Raw genomic sequence first — 18644 nt, 5'->3', positions numbered from 1 at the left:
GCACATCTTATGCATCATGTTCCAGTTCCAATTTAAATATAAACATTGATCATTTTAAAAATGACGGTCCATTCGTTGTCATTTCATAATAATATTTAACGATACATGATACTTCGTTTTGTTTGAAATCATATTAAACATGGGATAACAACTTTCCATTATATATAAGTTCTTTCGAGCAATTTACATTCGTCTAAAGTCAAGTGGTGAATGTGCAATGTCTTTCTTTTGGTTTGTACATCAAATCATCTTATCAAACATTTTCATGGCTGTCTGTGGGGACACAGTGAGTAATTATAGTTCGAACATGTTTTGCCCATATTACAGGATTGGGCCTAAATTAAATGTCTTAGAGTTAGTGGGGAACTGGATGACAGTTTATACTCAACCAAAAGCAGTAAATTGTTTTATGTTAAATATAAGAGCCATTACGGATCGTGTAAGTTTTTATTTATTACAGTGTTGTATTAATAATTTATTATGTAAATTGTTTTATTAATTTGTTTATTACTCAGGACCGAGAGCACTATATTCAGAAATACGGGAACTTTAGCGGCGCAGTTGTTTGGAGCAATTGTTATTTAGAAGTAGATTCTCCCTTAGGAAAACATGTTTTTCAAGGCGATGGAAGCGATTCGGGTGTTCTCGAGAATGTAATTATTTTTGGAACAGATGATGGTAAGTTTTGAAGGAATGTTTTTGCGCAAGCCCTGGTTTTTAAAATAACATGTGCAATATGATGTAACATCTCTTAGCCGGTATAGGACAACTTTAAAACTATAAATCATATACAGAGAAGCTATGTCTATGTTGTGTTTTACGCTTTGGAGGCAAATCTATTACTTTTATTCTAAGATTTTTATTCATAAAATATGCTAACATCTTGATAATATTTTTCTCGGCCAAAGAGGATGCCTCATGAAAATAAATGAATTTTTTTTTTGTTATAAAATATTTTTTACAAATGTGTAGTGTATTATATCACCAGATAGTAAATATATTTGGCGTTGAGGACAAAGGTGTATTGTTATATTAGATTTATAACTTTTTGCAGTACTACAGTTTTTTCTTTAGCAAAGTTGCTTACGCCTGTTAAAGAGAGCAACAAGTTTTACTGATAAATACACTCCTTACGTAACGATGCAGTGTTATTTTTCCAATACAAAATGTTGCGGAACCTGGAGTTTGTTTATGACACCACGAGGCTTATAATTCTACATGACTTCAAATCAATAATTTTCATTGAGTACATTTTATAATCATTTATTATAGTATATATTGTCAATAACTTTTCCGGTTTTGTATAAATATTTCACTTTTTTATAATTTTTGAAGTGATTAGTAAAATAAAAGAGTTACACAAATAAATAATCATCCGAAACGATATTTATTTTTCGTAACAAGTATTATAGTTAAAAAAAATAGAATACGTGATATTTTAACGGCACCTGGCTAACCCCTTCTACAGTTTAACAATAAAGTTATATTAAAAACATAATAACATTAAGGGCTTAAGAAAATTCATTCGGTTCGTGTCCGCTAAATAGTAAAACTAGTTAGATTGGTTATCTTTTTTTTTAAAAGATTGGATAGCCGGATATTTTAAAACAAGTTTTACAAGAGCAATCTGAATTAATTAAACCGGTTCAATACATCAAAATTCACAGGGAAATACACACTAAATGAACAGAGCGCGGATCAATGGAGTATGTATGGAGACCGTGGCAAAGAGCTCGTAGTAATGCGCGATTGCGCGGGAACAGCCACTGCAGTTTTCGCGAGGATTCCGTACTGGCCCACACCGCATCAACTCTACGCCATCTTACATCGCAGCGGCGTCAACGCAGTCACTTTGGGCCGTATACTGTGCGAGCCGCATAGTGTTTATAAACCTAAAAGATCCGCTGATTATTTTGTTAAACGAGTTTTTATTTAGAATATTTTTGTATGTTGATAATAAATTATGTTTTAGTGTTATTCATTTGTTTATAAAGATTCTGTAGCTGCCGCACTTGAACCTGCGAGTCTCAACCGATGACACTCAAAAAGTGAATAATCATCTTGTTGGCAGACTACGAACTTCTATTCTAATATGCAATAAGACTCTGGTAGACAATCATCGTCACACGCAGACTGTGGGAACTCTATATTATATTATTCGCGCAGGAGTATTAATAGTTACATAACTTTGTAAATACAATGCATCTCCGTAATAGCATCCTGTGTGGAAGTCATGCGGTCTACTTCACATAACTTATTAGAGAACTCTTTTCTACTCCTAAAAAGCCTTTCCTTAATATCGTTGTACGTACATGTTTTTAATACATAACTAACTAAAGGTTTCTCTCCTCAACTTCTAGGTGGATTTAAAATATGCCCTATGGATGTCCGCGTATTATACATAAAAAATGTCATACTTTTAAGAATTTAACTCTTCGATTGATCCTTAAGAATTAAAAAAAATGGCATATGCAAAAAGCATTGGGCTTTTAAATTTTTCTGAAAATGTTTTACTTCCTATAAACTATATATTAGTTTTTAATATGTATTCTAAATACGATTTTCTTTAATTTATGATTAAAATAAACGTTACGTAATATAATCAAATTATTTACGTCAAAGATACACAGTTGAAATATAGGATAATTCTCACGTGTTCCCTGAACACAGACTATAAAATATATCAAAATGTCCGTGCCAAATCTCAAGTGCTGGATATAATTTAGTGCCAACTAACGTGTTATTTTCAAGTGCATTCAGATTGTTTGCACGTGATTTATAGTTTTGTTATTGCTATAATACTTTGCAATATTTGGGATATAGACATAAACGCCGTAAAAAGTTTTAAAGACAAAAAAATATTAAAACACCGAGACGTTTGTAGTCTCGGAATTATTAATGAATAAAAATTAATAAATAATACTAATATATTAATTAATACCATTTTAAATCATAATATTAATAAAATTAAAACGCTTTAATTTGAAATATAACCAAAAAAAAATCCTTAAATTTGTAGAAATGAAATTGTAAGAATAGAGGCAGGTTTCTAAAGAATTCTTACGTTATTTGTCTAGAAGGTATCAATTATAAAACAAAGCATTAAGATATTATGTAAAAATATATATTTATGTAAAATGCAAGGATACCGCATTTTGACCGCTTATTTAAAAATCGGGGTTAATGAGCATTATAACGGGGTCAATTGACAAATTTACCAGGGCTGCCATTAGGCAATGACGATTAGTCAACGAAATTAAATGCATATCAAACTAAGTTCCTTTTTTAAAAATATTATCGGAGGACTTTTTTTTTTAATTCCGTTTCTGTTTTTATCAGAGACGGCCTCATTCATTTAAAAACAACAGTTTTTTCACATTTTCTGTATAATAATTATTTTACTTAGTTACTCGGATAGCATTTATGTATGCCATGCATTTTAGACGCTTGCGGTTTTTTTTTCAGAGTACATAATAAATATTTGATGACACTTATGGTAATTTTATACAAAAAAATTGGCAGGTTGAAAATAATATATGGTTTATTCGGTAAATTAATACGCGTTTTCATATATGTACTGTTGCCCCATAAAAATATTATGTAGTTATGATAATTTGAAACGTCAATAATTTTCTACGTTTTCTGCTTATAAAATTTAATTGTTATATACATACATAACAATAAGACAATTATTGCAAGCAGGCCGCTGTAGCCTTCTTTCTATTTATCGTAATATGTTATAAAATATAACATGTTTTCAAAGTACTACTACTAAACTAGTAGTAACTAAAAAATTAAGTAGGTTTATTTATATTAAAATATATTATTCTAGAAACATTTATAACTATTAGTTACTATAATTATACGTTTGATTCTTATTAAATTGATTATTTTATAGTTTTTAATACTTGTAAGTTATGAAATGTAACTTATGAAAATTTAGGCTTATTTTAAAGATAGGCCCTATTTAAATATGTCTCAGCGCATCATGTGTTTACAAAAATAGGGCAATTGTATTGACCGGCACTGTTAACAAAGAATTAAATAAGCAACATATTTCTTCCAGATGCCGCGTTTTCATTTTATTTAACTGCGTAGTCGGACAGTTAAATTAATTCTTTCACTTCGCTGACAAATATTTTTGATTTTCTATTTTTTTCTTATATTCATATATTTTCCTATTTTATACGTAACGTATAATATACGTAAGTGATAAATAATTAAACTATTTAAAATACTTCAGAAACATTTCTTTTCTTTGATTTTGCGGATTAACTAAAAACTTAACGGATTCTATGTATTTCTGCAAGTGAAATTAGCATAAAAGTATAATTTTTTTAACAAATAATGTTTACATATGGGTTAAAAAACATATTTTTCAGTTTATAAAACAAAATGTCCATTCATAAGGGTGATGTTGCGCCAACGAACAAAAAATATGTATGGACGGTTGATGAATAGTTCCAGTTCAGGCGCTTCATCCCATTCGATACCTAAAAACATGAACAACATTAAACAATTGTACACAACAAATGTATAGTGAATATATTGAAACTTCAAGACACTGTTCTCCACTTTATCAATTCATTGATATCCATTTTTAATCAGTCATAGTAATCTCAAATTAGAAGAGCCAGAAACTAGAATAAGATTATCTCTTATAAAGGTATTTTTTAATTTAAAATGCACGGTTACGTCGTTCCCACACTCGCCCAGATCTAAGAGCCCGGTACAAAATCAGTTTGGTTTTCTTTCGCTTATCGCTTTCACAAATACTTTTAATCCAGTATCGTCAGTATATCATTACTCCGTATATCACAGCTCCGCTGCTTACGATATTCGAAAAGTCAAACAGCTTACGGACACTGATACGGCCAGACTCGTTTATTTTGGCAATATGCTTTCATAGCATATTGTCCTATGACATATTACTCTGGGGCAACGCAGCAAATATTAAGTCAATATTTGTAATTTAAAATAGAGCAGACAATTCACTGCATTGGAGCTCAGAATTTCGAGAAGATTCTCGAGAAGTTTTTAATAAAGGTGTCAAAGGTGGTTCTTACGGTTGCGTCGCAATATATCTATAATAATGTGTTTTGTTTGTGCGCTAAAACATCCAAAATGATTTAAAAGGCAGGCACACTGTTAACACAAGAAATAATAATAAGGTTTACACTCCTAGTTTCGCCTTAAAAAATTGTATAAGTCATTTATAGCACACGCTATATACAATAAAATTCCACAATATATTCCAGATCTGCTATTGGAGAGATTTTAACTAATATTAAAAAAAAATATTATTGAAAAGAGTATATTATTCTATTCAAGAATAATTTCCTTTTAAAAATAAAATACGATTTTAATGCGTGTAATTAAATGTTGTTGATGCTCACTCAGGATGTTAATTATCATGAATTCTACTACTATTGTCAAACACTCTTTATAAGACTATATTCGTAAAGAGTACTTGAGTTTCTCGCCGGCTTTTCTCAGGAGAACTGCCTTCCGAGCCAGTGATAGCTTTGTGTAGGGACAGCAATGCTGACACTATTTTATGATTGACGATTATAAGGTGCTTGTAATAGCCTATACAAATAAAGAATATTTTGATTATGATATTGCTTAAAACCTCTTTAGACTGTATGAGGAATTTATGATTTTTCTTTAATAATCTTTTTAAGTTTATTTCGTAATATTTCAAAGTGGCCGTTTATTGTAAAATGTATTTTTGATAACTGTTATTTATGCAGGACTTTCACCTTCTTGACAATTAAACGTCTCACCCAATATTATGTTATTCAAGCTTATGAAATGCTAAATCTTAAAAAGTCCAACGTCGATTACTGGTCGAAAAGGGAATAACGCTTGCGCCACTGTTTGCCAGCGGAGATTAAGGACATAGTTATACACATTCAGACAGGTTAAAACTTACCATCATCTTTGTATGCATTTCTTCCTGCTTCGGACCAGAACATCAGCCTTTGGACGGCATGTGACAATTTTAGTTCATCGCATCCTCCTTTAATATCGACCAATTGCTTGATACCCATCTACAAACAAATATTATTATAAATGTATCATCATTTCAGCTTTAGGACGTTCTTTGCGGGATATAGGTCTCTACTATAGATTTCTAATAAGACCAGTTGAAAATGAGCCCCAGGACGGCCCTCGACGTCTTCACATAAACTTAACAAGGTCATCTGTCCTTGAGGGTCCGTGGTCGTGGTCCTATGCTGCGTTTGCTAGCCCGTGGCTACCACTTCAGAAACTTAGGAACTCTTCTGTTCTACGTGCTATGTGGCCTGCTCTTTGACATTTCAACTAATTCATTAGGATATGTCAGTTATTTTAGTTCGTCTACAGATCTCATTTCTGGATAAATCTCGACCATAGCCCTCTTATGAATGTATATATCAGTAGAATACGTTTCGTATTATTTTTAGAACTATTTTTTTTAAAAAAAGAGTTCAACTTATAATGACGTAAATTATAAAATAGCAAAAGATTTACATAACAATTCAATATTTTTAATTATTTGTGATTGCATAGTATAAAGTAAATATATAGTTATTAACGCCATAATACCAATAAATGATCATTTACGTATATTTGGTAATATTCTTTGCTATAAAACTTCACGGTTTTGACAGTTTCATCGAACCGAAAGCTCGGAATACGCGAGCTAAAAATATCAAAATTGAACAAGGTCGGACGGTTTCGAACCAGTGTACTAGTTGGAAATCTGGTTTATTGATTTTTGTAGTAATTGATTTGATAGTTATCGAGTATCTACTCAGCGGTCAAGGGGAGGCTCTGACTCGTTCTCCGACTGCACCTGAAACGGATGTTCTGGGCGATGAGCACCGTCTTAGAACGCGAGTGTTTTCAGTGTACAAAGTAGAATCTGTTATGAATAACACAGGGTTGTTGACTTATAATTTTTAAATCCGTATTTCATATTTATAACAGAATCTTGTGATCTCCAAAAATCAATAAAATATGAAGATTAGGTCAAGAACAAGCAAGTTTTTACAAGTGACAGCTGCCGAATATTTAAAACATTACTTGTCTCCATTGGTAGGTAAAGTCAAGTAAATATTTTAGATCTACACTATCGATAGGAGATGTCCTCAGTCTCCCGTGGATATCTAGGGGTCCACATAGATCTCTTTGGGAACAAAAGTTCCAGACTGATCCGTGAAAGTAGACATGTGTTAGTGTAATTTTTACTTACTGCTTCTAATTTCCCTGGTAACAGTAAAGTCATGCGGAGAGTATATAGGGGTAAGTTGACGGCGACACGAAGTGTGTACATTCGCTCCAGTACGCTGTGGATACTTGTTTCCGCCAATTGGCCCGACAGCTTCCGTAATGAACGACCCCGCGGCAGTACTATCAACAGGGATAGACCGGGAGTAGCGTAAAACACTTCTACAGCCTACGAACAAAATTACTTTTTGAAAGAAGTTCTCTTTTTTTTAATATATTAACTGTAATTTGCATTTTTAATAGTATTCACTATGCGACTAAGAGGTTAGGCAAATCGCCGTCAGCCTATTCTGTCTGCCAGCTCAATACAGCTACAGTACGTCATAAATGAAATAAACTGTGTTTTTCTCTTATCATTTTTTGAAGAATTTTTTGGGTTAATCATGATAATTTCAGTCAGTAGCTTAGTAGTAAGCTTCCCCCATAGATTTTCAATAGGACCTGCATTTACTGTCTTCTGGCGCCCTTAACAAGGTCATCTCTCCATATTGTGGGTAGACGTCCAACTCTGCGTTTGCCGGTCAGTGTTCTGCGTGCTATAAGACTTAAGAGACTTGAAATTTACTAGGAATATCCTTTTAGCCGAGAGTAGGTAAGAACGGAATGCATGAAAAAATTGTATATTTACTACAACTCTTATTAGGTTAAAACTTAGCCAACATATTTTTTAACATGTGAAAAAATACAAATTACAGATTTTTAAAATTACAGTAACAAAAGGCAGTGCTGGCTATGAGAAGCGTACGGGAAACAGATAGTAATCTATACGATGTTAATAATACGTTCTTAAAAAATTAGCATTTCAGCTGTTAATTACAAAAATGTATTAGATAATAACATTAATCATGTTTATTTTATAAAATAATTATGGAGAGAATTCAAAAAGTCTGTTACTAATATATGAGAAGTATTACCAACTTTCACCATGCTCTTACCCAAACTCTTAGATTATAGTGATGATGGGCTGGAAAAATTGTACGATGTCAAGAAAAAGTTTGATACTGCTGCCGACGAAGTTGAGACGTACAATACGAAAATGTTAACCGGCCTTACAAAAGGTTGAGAAATCATACGGAAATCGCAGGAAGGGACTGATTGAACAAAAATAACTTAGAATTCTCCCAGAGTTAATACAAATGAAAGGAAAAATTTACCAACAAATAACATTAAAGAAATATTAAACACGACGTTTTAGGTAAGTTAAGTAAGTTTTTAAGATTTGGAAATAAATGGCTTCGTTTTAACCAGTCTGAAGATAAATAAGTCTGACATTTAATTATTAAATACTATACATATATTTTGACTTATTAAAATATTCGATAATTATTTGAAATATAGTATTAAAAATGGTGTCTGGCAGCAGATATTGAGTATCGAATGACTGTTATCGAAGGGGGCGTTCATTTGTATTGGACAAGTATCAACCCATAATGAAAAATTTTATTCAAGTTTCGATTTCGTTACGGTGACGATGTATTCGCTCACTTCACTTTACGTGATTTTCTTTATAAATTATGGATTGTATTTCGTTAATGCCTGTCCAAATGAAAGAGAAGAACCGATCCACGACGAAGCTAAACTTCACAAAGATTTACTTTGCGCTTACAGCTCCGACGACCGACCCGTGAAGGATTACAAAAACTCTATAACCGTCAAAGTACGAATCGCTTTGAAATATATTAGTTTCGATTCTTTGGAAGAGACTTTCACGATGCATAGTTGGATGGCGTTGTCGTGGAAAGATGAATATCTAAAATGGACACCGTCCGATTACGGCGGAATCAAGGAAATCCAAATCGAAAGCCATCAATTGTGGACACCCCGTTTGGCTTTGTTCAATGCAGACGCATCTTTGTATCAATCGGACTCCTTTTACACGATCTGCACGGTGAATTATGACGGCGTCGTGACCTGCGTACCTCCTGTGGCACACACTGGTATATGTCGCACCTCCTTGCGCCGCTGGCCGTACGATGATCAGAACTGTACATTGTTTTTTGGGTCTTGGATGCATACCGGTGAGCAAGTGAATTTTACTTTCTATCAGAAGCAGCCCGTGGTGGTAGATGACTATCAAAACGGTCCGGGCTGGAACTTAATGAAAGTCCTTAACGAACGCTTGCCGGGCCAGTACAGTTGTTGCCCCAACAGCACTTACCCGATGTTGAAGTACACATTTATAATGAAAAGAGAGGCTGCGGGCCCGGCAGCGATTGTTGTTGTCCCTTCAATCGCAATAGTGATATTGACATTAATTTCCCTAGTCCTGGATGTCAAAGACAACACGAGGCTCTTTATGGTATGTTTCAGTCTTTTTGGTCATTTTACATTTCTTAGTGAAATAGGGTACGACATTCCCAAGCACAGCTCCGATACGCCTATAATATTGCTCTTCGTTCGGGACTCGATGCTGGTGACGCTGGCCGCTATCGTTGTGACGCTGCTACTCATGTCGTTGAGGCGACGAGCGCTGGCACCGCCCACTTGGATCGTCTCCGTGAACCGTCTTGTGAGTAGTGGCCCTGGCAAGTACGTTGTATTCACCGAGTTCGACCCGTACGAAGTTACAGAAGTTAAAACGTTGTCCGATGAAGGTGACGGAATTAACGGAATCGAAGAAAAAGGTCGCGCCGCAGCAGAATGGATACAATTCGCGAACTTACTCAACAGCGTCATATTCATTGTCGCTGTTATCGTATATCTAGTGTTGATTATTTCATACATACCTCGCGATTACTAAAAATTATGAATCGTATTTATATTTTCATAAGAAATTTGTCATTTGATATATCACCTGTATTAAATTGCAATCATTGTTGCTATAATAAATCTATTATATGACATGACTTTGCTTACTTCGGCGTCCCACTCGTTCAATTCTGTGTATCGCATGATATCGTTAATTCTGATCATCCGCATGGTTCGTGGGGGGGCGTTCTCCGCGTCGAGGAAGGCGTGCGTGCCGTTGAGAACTGTGGGGGCAGAACGCCAGCGGGCACGGAGGTACATCGTCGAGAGGAGGACCGCACAAATTCCCTCAGAAAGCTCTTCTTCTTCGAAAGTATCGTGCATCGCTCCCCCGGAATCTTTTTCAATCTATAACAATAGGATTTTAGTCCAATACCATAAACAAACGCATGTTGAATGTTGTAAGATTTATTAAACTGTTTGGTTTTATTACACGATTTTTCTTTTAGAGATCGAATCAGGAATGAGGAGATCCGTAGACGAACCAGAGAACGAAAGGATTATAAATCTCATATATGTAGACCAGGGGCTGCAAGACTTGGCCCGATCCATTTAAAAAACAGTACATTGAATTTCAACCACTAAAATTAAATTATTTAAATCATTTAAAAAAACCTTTTGTAAATATACTAATGTATATTTTCATAAGGTTTTCTTATATGATTCTTTTCCTTCTCAATTTGATTTTACTTTATTATTTTATTTTTGTGTTTTATTATATTAACTAGTTTCACCTACCTTTATCAATTTATCTCTGCATCACTGAAACGGTTAACTGGCAAAAAATGCTTTCGGCATTAATTTCGCCGTTATACAAAACACATATAAGTTATTAAATAAATAAATAAATAATTCATTCAAGGTTTAGCTTACCATATCACATATATTTCACTTCGTGTACAAAAAAGTAAAACAAATAAAACATTAAGGAGAGATGCAATTTGTTGAGCTAACAGTCGTCGGGTAAAGATTATTTAGCGGTCGTTGATATAGGTAGCCCTGTATCTGGCTGCACTCGATTGTAAGGTGGACTCGGCCTGCATACCGTGACTTTGCTTTATTTCAACTGCGATGCATTCCAGTTATCTTTTGTGTCTATTGTAAAACCGCTATCATCATTTTATTTTATTTATTTGTCTGAAATGTCAGTGGGCGTTGTATATTATATTGCTCGTGTACCCGTCAAAGCTAGCCTAGTGTCGAACACGAGGCCATAGATGCGGCGTTGGCAGGCCAAGATATAGGAGAACCGACGATATGGTGAAGGAAGCGGGACATCGCTGGTTTCGGACAGCGCAAGGTCAATGTGGTGATCTTCGGGGAAAGCTTTGCCTTGCAGTGGGCGTCATTCGGCTGACATGATGAAGACAATTTTTTTTTATTTATTTAGTGTGAAATCCTACAAACAATTGCATTTAGAGAAATAGAAGTTGCGCTTGATGTTTGAACTGAAATGTGTTTTAAAAACGTTACCATTCTATTAAGAGTAGCAGTCAATGCTTCTGTCGTGTCGTTGGTGTTGATTCGGTCTATGTGTAGCTGCTTTGCGGGAGCCAAGCCGTGTAGAAACTGCGGTTTCAAGCTGTGCCGAACTCCCAACACCAGCCGCGAAGATGTTCGAAATTTTAGTGCCTCGTTTGACTTCGGCAGTGACGACATAATTTCTTTTAAAACATATATTTTTTCCTGTATATAAGAAGCCACAAAATCTAATTAAAATATATTATATACTTCATACATTTTATATTGATAGTTGATGCTGAGCTGAGTTTCAGCTGTGTCGTGATAAGACCATGGAAGAGTACCTTCCAAATCCGCTGAGATAAACTGTTTAACGGGCCGAGCCGAGATTTATGTGGGAACCCTTTCGCTTATTTTCTGTGTAAAAATGTAGGCTAACGCTCCGTGCCAAAAATTAAAACTTAAACTTATGCGAAATATTTTATAAGTTGGTGCCATATATTTAGAAAGTCAAAATTTATCTAATAGACCAAAATGTCACTACGCATTAAAATACAAGCTTAAATATTGAATTAAGAGTATTTTGAATACCGTATCTGTGAGTTCGAGTCCAATGCATTCCTCGATCTCCTCTCGCGTGTCCGTGTTGACCTCTGACGAAATAGCCAGTAAGGCCAGCTGCAGAAATAGTCCCGTTTGAGCAAAACTTATCCCGTTCTCTGTTCGATCTGCCGGGCTAATAGTTGTCAATTTTGCAAAAGTAACCTAGAAATTACAACAGTTATAAGTTTATAACCTCTTTACGTAACATATATATTACAACGTTGTTAAATAATATGGATAAAAATAAATTACATTACAATTGAAATATATATGTTTAAGAGTGTTTAGGTGCAACATGTGTTGAGTGATTTATCGGTGGTAGTTGCGTAATTCGCTTTGTTTGCCGCATTCGCATTTATCAGCGGGCTGGCGGGCGGTGCACTTTATTGCACGACTACTGCTGCATGGCGGAAGTAGCTATATATTGGTCCTTTTTTACTTAGGATGGAATTCCGCAAAGTAACGCCTGAATCTATTAGATATATATGTTTGTTGTGTGTTGTTTTGCATCTGGATGTTAAGTTTTTTCCTTTTTTTTAATATAAATGTAAGATTATATATTCTGTTATAGTATATTAAATAAAATTCTTTGAATCTAGCCATATGACGAATTATAAAAAAATAATATCGATAACTGACTCTATTTAAAATTTTATCAATTTATAGCGTAAAGCGTGTTTTTACTTTAGTAATAAAATTAAATTGGAAAAGTTTATTCATGTAACATGCAACGGACCTTATATTATTTTATTTTATTTAAGTTTCATGTGTATTGGTATTGATACTCTAAATCAGTGTTTACGAACCTTTTTTGTGCAAGGAAATTCAAAATTTTAGCCTTTGTCAAATTCTTATTTAACCTTAACATTTATAATTTTTTATTTTATCATTTAAGAAACTTAAATTACAGGTTTTAGAAATAAATTACTTGGACATTGTCAAAAAAACACAGTAAGGTAATTTTAAAAACATATAATGATCTTTTTTAAAGTCAAATCCTAAATAACTTAATAAAGATTTTTCCATATTACTTTCATTTAGAGAGATCTTTGGGTCATTCCAGTGTGAACAACTGCTTTATTTAGCAAAATTTTTAAATTTCCGGGATTCCCCGCGAAACCTGCCGTCTGCCGCAGGGAAGTTTTCTTGACGACGCAGCAAACAGGCAGTTGCTATTACTCGCGTCAAGCGAAATTATACCTAACAATATATTAAAATCGAAATTATACCTATTCATCGCAAATAATAATTCGCTTTTTCCGTTAAATTTGGCACCGAAATCTAGTATTTCATTTAAATGACCGGAGCGAAAGGGTAAAAGTTTTGCCAAATCCATTTTCAAATTACCCCCCTTAACAATCCAATTGGCCAACTGTGCGCATGAGATCCACGTTGGTAAACACGTCTCTATATATCAATGGAGTACTGTCAACGGAAAACTACTAATTATAATCAGTGATCATTTGAGCTGATAGCATGTACCTTTGGTAACATTCGACTTAAATAAACAATCATCTGGACTCCTCAAAAGGATTCTTCGAAGCTTCACGAATTCTAATTATAAATTCCGACTGCTCGCTGGAGGAATGTTTATATTAACATTTAGGTTTGTAATTTGTTCTAAATCTCCCTTCCATTAAGTTATATATTAGTGCAAAAGGATTATTTAAAGACAATTTATTAGTTAATTGCTTTCAGTTTTATTTATTTTTATTTCGAAATGTTACTATTAAATTACTGGTTATCTTCGTTATCTAAAATATACTCATGCAGTGCCGGATTAAGCCTGCGCGGGATTGTAACAAATTTTGACAAGACACCTTTGGTTTGCTTTAAATTATAAGTATTTTAAACAAAACTGATAAAAGTTACGAACAAACTTTTCTAGATTTAATTGGGGCAAATTAAGAACTAACAGTATCGCCAATACTTTTGCTTCAACTAAATATGGCTCACAATTCGGGTATAAGTGTGCGTTTTCTTGTTAAAAAGATTTAATAGCAAAATTATGTCTTGTCTATGCTGAGCGCTTTATTGATGTCTTTTAAACATCAAATTATGCGTATTCTTCCCGTTATCTAATCTGTCTTTTGTATACTGTGAAGTCAGACTACCTAAATCCGTAATTTGGAAACAAAACAAAAGACTTTTGGTAGAAGCGTGGTTGGTTTTATATTTCGTAAATTTTCTTTGAAATCAATCACTATTCATATGTCGCACTTTCTTACTTTCTTTTGCAATTTAATTATCCATATCAAAATTGTTTGGCCTATCCCCAATGCCGTTGGTGTATATTATTTTACTTTCAATTTGATTTTGACTTGAACACGACGTTTCTAGATCGAGAAGACATGCTGTACATTTAAGTGTTGCTGTTTGGTTCAAACTCAATACTGTTGTATTAGAACCAATCGTTCTCTCTACGGTAATACGGTATAATTTTAACACTAAACATACCATAACGGGTCAAATGACCCATTTTTAACATTTTTTTTTGGGTTTATAATAGAAATGGTTAATATGCTATTGTGTTTAACTATAATAAATTTAATTTTTATATCGTTCCTAATAACTTTATTCCATACATTATAGAAAATGTAAAGTTGAGTCATATGACACGCTATGATAGAAATAAGTGCCTAGTAAGTGTTGGTATGATTAGTGTTAAATGTAGCTTCGAACGGTGAAAAGTCCTGCCGTAAATTAACAACAGATATGAAGCTCTAAAATAAACAAATAACAAATATAAAAGGTATGCATAACACTATACTTAGTTGAACCTAGTTTTTACGCATCTTACGGCTTATATTTCAAATAAGTAAATAACAAGTTGTAAGTTTACGTTCGAAGTCACGCACATCAGTAAGGTAATTTATAAAGTAATTTGAAATATATTTTTTTTATGTTTGTTGCGTTCATAACCTCGGCTTTATAACAGGTCAGATTTTTCAGATGAATACAATCAAATACTTAAATTCAATCGACTTAATTAAAAGTCATAATAATTTTAATTCGATTATTAACTTAATATCTCACTTGTTGTTTGTTTGTTCTTTACATATAACATTTCTTTTCGGTAATTTTTAATCACCATTGCAACATAATACCTACTCGTACAAAACAACTTTTTGAATACAAAGACTAGCTGGACGATATTTGGGAATACACCTGTTAGTTTTGTAGTGTTTCTATCTTACGCTCAATGTGGGTTAAACATGGATGCAAGTTCTTTAGAGCCAGTAGTGTTATGGCTCCTAAAGAAGTCAATACACCGATACCGTGGCCATTCTCATTCACCATCGCCCATGCCATAGTCGCCTAACACCAATGTACATTTCACACGTTGGCGCATCTTGTTGCGCCAATACGATCGCCCAACGTGTAAAGGAGCCACAAAAGTTTTAATTAATGTTACCAGCGCTCAGTTTTAAAAATGTACAAAAATTTAAAAAACAGTCTTACTTTTTGTATCAACTCTTTCGTGGAAAATTAATAGAGCGAAAGATACATTGATTTAAAAAAATATTTTTTTATTACCATTTATATTTAAACATTTTACGGTCTTGGTGCGCGGTGCCCGTAGCATTTACTACCCTTGCTACGAAATTTATCACCCATTTTACTGATGCAGATATTTATAAACTTGTTTAAAAAATTATTCAGGCTATTTGCGGATAAGACGACTACATACACTTTTTTCCCTATACTATCACTGTAACGAAATAATAAAATATTGACTATAATTAATGTAGCATACATCGTTCATGTTTTGTTTCATTATTATTCAGAGAACCGTTTAATTAACATTTTAATGTAGCATAATTACAGGCCTGTATACGCTTTCAATAGGCAAACATATTTAATTTTGTACTACATTACACCAAACTAATGTAAACGTATATTATGTTTTAATGCCTATATAGAATAAATATTCAAAGATGAATAGATGATTCTAGTGGGCGTCTACAATTGTAACAACAAATTGTGTAGTGTACACAGAAAATAACTTTTGCACGTAATCAAAAATGACATAGTTTATAGCATTCAATGTCAATTTATAGCTTATTTACATTAACAGTAAAATTTTCCATTATTTTCATGTTTTAATTATAGACTAAATAGACATTAGCCAGGAAATACGACAAACCTAAGGTTAAACAGGAACAATCACCGTAAGAGCAAGAGAACGCGTTGGCACCATGCAAATCACAGGTGTAATATGATATTATGATTCCGTGTAAACGTATACTTAGGTCGTTATTATTGTCTGTTGAGGTAAAAGAGCTGACAAAGTTATCACTATGTTTCCTTTCAGCTCATAGAACTTCTTTATTATTTATTATTTTTTTCTTATCCTTAAAGTATTTATAACTTCTTTTTTTGCTTTAAAAAATAATTTTGTGAGCGTGTCAGGAATTTGTACGAAGATATGATGTTATATAGTGATCAATCTTACCTTATAAAATTTTCGTTCCAAGGAATCGAGTGCTTGCATAAATTCCGCCATTACTTCATAATTGTTGTACATATTAAAATTCCACTGTTCATGTTGTGCATTTGTCGACACGTTCAATTTCTTAGTTGATGTATTTTCATGATTGTTATTATATGGCGCGGTTACAATCAAATTAGAATTAGTTCTTCTTGTGTCCTGCAGTTTACTAGTTCTTGTTGTCGATTCAATAAATTGGGTACTTCTTTTGGCAAGGATATCGTAAATATACGGATTATTAATCGATTGCAATAAATATTTTTTTCTAATAGGAGTTGCATTTAAAGTTCCTAATAATCGTGTAGGTATTGATTTACTATCCCTAATAAAATAATTATAATTAAATGATCTCTGTCCACTCGGATTTAAATTCTGGTTGACAGATTTTTCATAGAGAGCGATAGGTGAATTCAATCTCGCTGGATGCGATTCAAAAGTCCGTCTTTGGACGTAGTTTTGATTAAGAGGGTTCAATTCTCGTTTGTTAAGGGCATACGGAGGTGCGTTGGAGTAACTCGCATATTTACGAGTTGGAAAATGTGTAACATAACAGTTATCTGCGGTAATATAACACATCACCGGTGTACTGTAACGAAGATCAGGTAACGTCGAAAATTGTGGATTCTTTGTAAAAGAAATTTTTCTTAAATTATACTGATTTGATCTGATTGTTGAACATAAAATGTAAAAAACAATAAGTGACGTAACGCCGACGAAAGTCATGCCTTCTTCACTGTAATCAATTTAACTGGTTTTCGTTTGAGTTGCTTATTGATTTTCAGATGGCATATAAGAAATTCTAAATACATACTTAACGGACGTTAAATAACGTTTCAAAATACATCACGACAAATCGGTATATCACGGCACAAAACTGTTCGAGAGTTGTAATCATACTGCATTGGCCTGCTATAAGCAGCTGTAGAAAATACGTTCTGTTCCGCGTATTCATAAGTAGCTACTTAACAGTTGAATTAATGAAGGCTAATTAATGTACACCGTGGAGATAACGCCGGTTAAACACTGGGCATTGTTATTGCAGGTTTTTTTATTCGGCGCGTCTTCGACAAAGAGTACAATTCTTTTTATACATGTAATAAGTATATATATAATATTCCTATATTTATTTAAATAGCTAACTTTAAGTAATGTTATCTGAGTTTTGATATGAAAGCATTTATATCTTGTAAGGAGATTATATATTTACCTATTTTTTAATACAAACAGGGTCACTGGAATTTCAGTCAAAATATACTTTAGGTGCATGCACATATCTGTTGTAGTTGCATATATCAAATTGAAAATTAAATCAACGATTTTATATCTTAGTCTCGGTTAATAAATAATAAAGCGTAAAAATATACTTCTATCCGCCGTAAATATAGCTCTTTTTCAAAGAAACTTTGTATGCACATGAAAGAGACAAATGATTTGTGGGCGTCAACAATTGTAAAGTTACTTAAAGAAGGTTTTACATGTGACTACGTTTTAAAATGTAGTACAAGTGTAACAATTATTGTATTTATTACCGTATTTAAATATCGTATTCCCCACATGGTACCTAATTTATAATATCTATAATTATTTCATAAATTTATGTGTATTATTAATGTATGGTGTATGCAGAAACAATCAATTATTAAAAAAATATAAACTTACTACCTCCACATACTCTCCACAAGAAATGTCTTAAAAGTAAAATAAAAACGAATTCTTTATTAATTCTTCTGTCAAAATTAAAAGCTTTAATCTCCTTTATACGTGGCAATAATGACTGCACTTCTCGGTATCAATATTAAAATAAGGAATGGATAATTCGCCGTGAATTCTATTCCGAGAGAAGCACGCATCCGCAAGACGAGGGTCCCTGTAGAATTCACATATAACGTAGTTATTATTAATGTATCCATAAATAATATCATAGTTAATATAATTATATTTTATGACTTCAGATATTTTATTTTGCTAATGAAAGCAGGGATGTAGCTTTAGACACGGATTCCCTTTAAGCATTCATAATTTTTTTATTCATTCGATATATATACTACCATTTATATAAAATGTA

General features: G+C 33.1%; 2 protein-coding genes and 1 long non-coding RNA gene across 3 annotated transcripts; 2 read left to right on the top strand and 1 right to left on the bottom strand.

The window, feature by feature from the left end:
- Positions 1-83: 83 nt before the first annotated feature.
- LOC137929796 (uncharacterized) lies at positions 84-1971 on the top strand. Its single transcript, XR_011108853.1, has 3 exons — positions 84-439; positions 516-678; positions 1668-1971. It is a non-coding gene; the product is annotated as an uncharacterized lncRNA (long non-coding RNA).
- Positions 1972-3054: 1083 nt separating this feature from the next.
- Positions 3055-17470, bottom strand: LOC137929798 (serpin I2-like). The gene is made up of 8 exons (XM_068772906.1): positions 17391-17470; positions 16544-17312; positions 12076-12249; positions 11497-11709; positions 10132-10371; positions 7241-7444; positions 5936-6053; positions 3055-4493 (listed from the first exon to the last, which is right to left on the bottom strand). Exons 2-8 carry the CDS (start codon positions 17300-17302, stop codon positions 4384-4386), a joined length of 1818 nt encoding a protein of 605 aa, XP_068629007.1. The 5' UTR covers positions 17303-17312; positions 17391-17470; the 3' UTR covers positions 3055-4383.
- LOC137929799 (neuronal acetylcholine receptor subunit alpha-5-like) lies at positions 8745-10089 on the top strand. Its single transcript, XM_068772907.1, has one exon. It carries the CDS (start codon positions 8747-8749, stop codon positions 10013-10015), a length of 1269 nt encoding a protein of 422 aa, XP_068629008.1. The 5' UTR covers positions 8745-8746; the 3' UTR covers positions 10016-10089.
- Positions 17471-18644: the final 1174 nt, after the last annotated feature.

This window comes from Battus philenor, unplaced genomic scaffold, assembly GCF_028537555.1.
Source record: "Battus philenor isolate CCGP_79_NKW_IND1 unplaced genomic scaffold, ilBatPhil1.0.hap1 SCAF_5, whole genome shotgun sequence".
Taxonomy (NCBI): Eukaryota; Metazoa; Arthropoda; class Insecta; order Lepidoptera; family Papilionidae; genus Battus; species Battus philenor.
The sequence above is the reverse complement of the archived record's forward strand: the minus strand, read 5'-3'. Positions and strand labels throughout refer to the sequence as shown.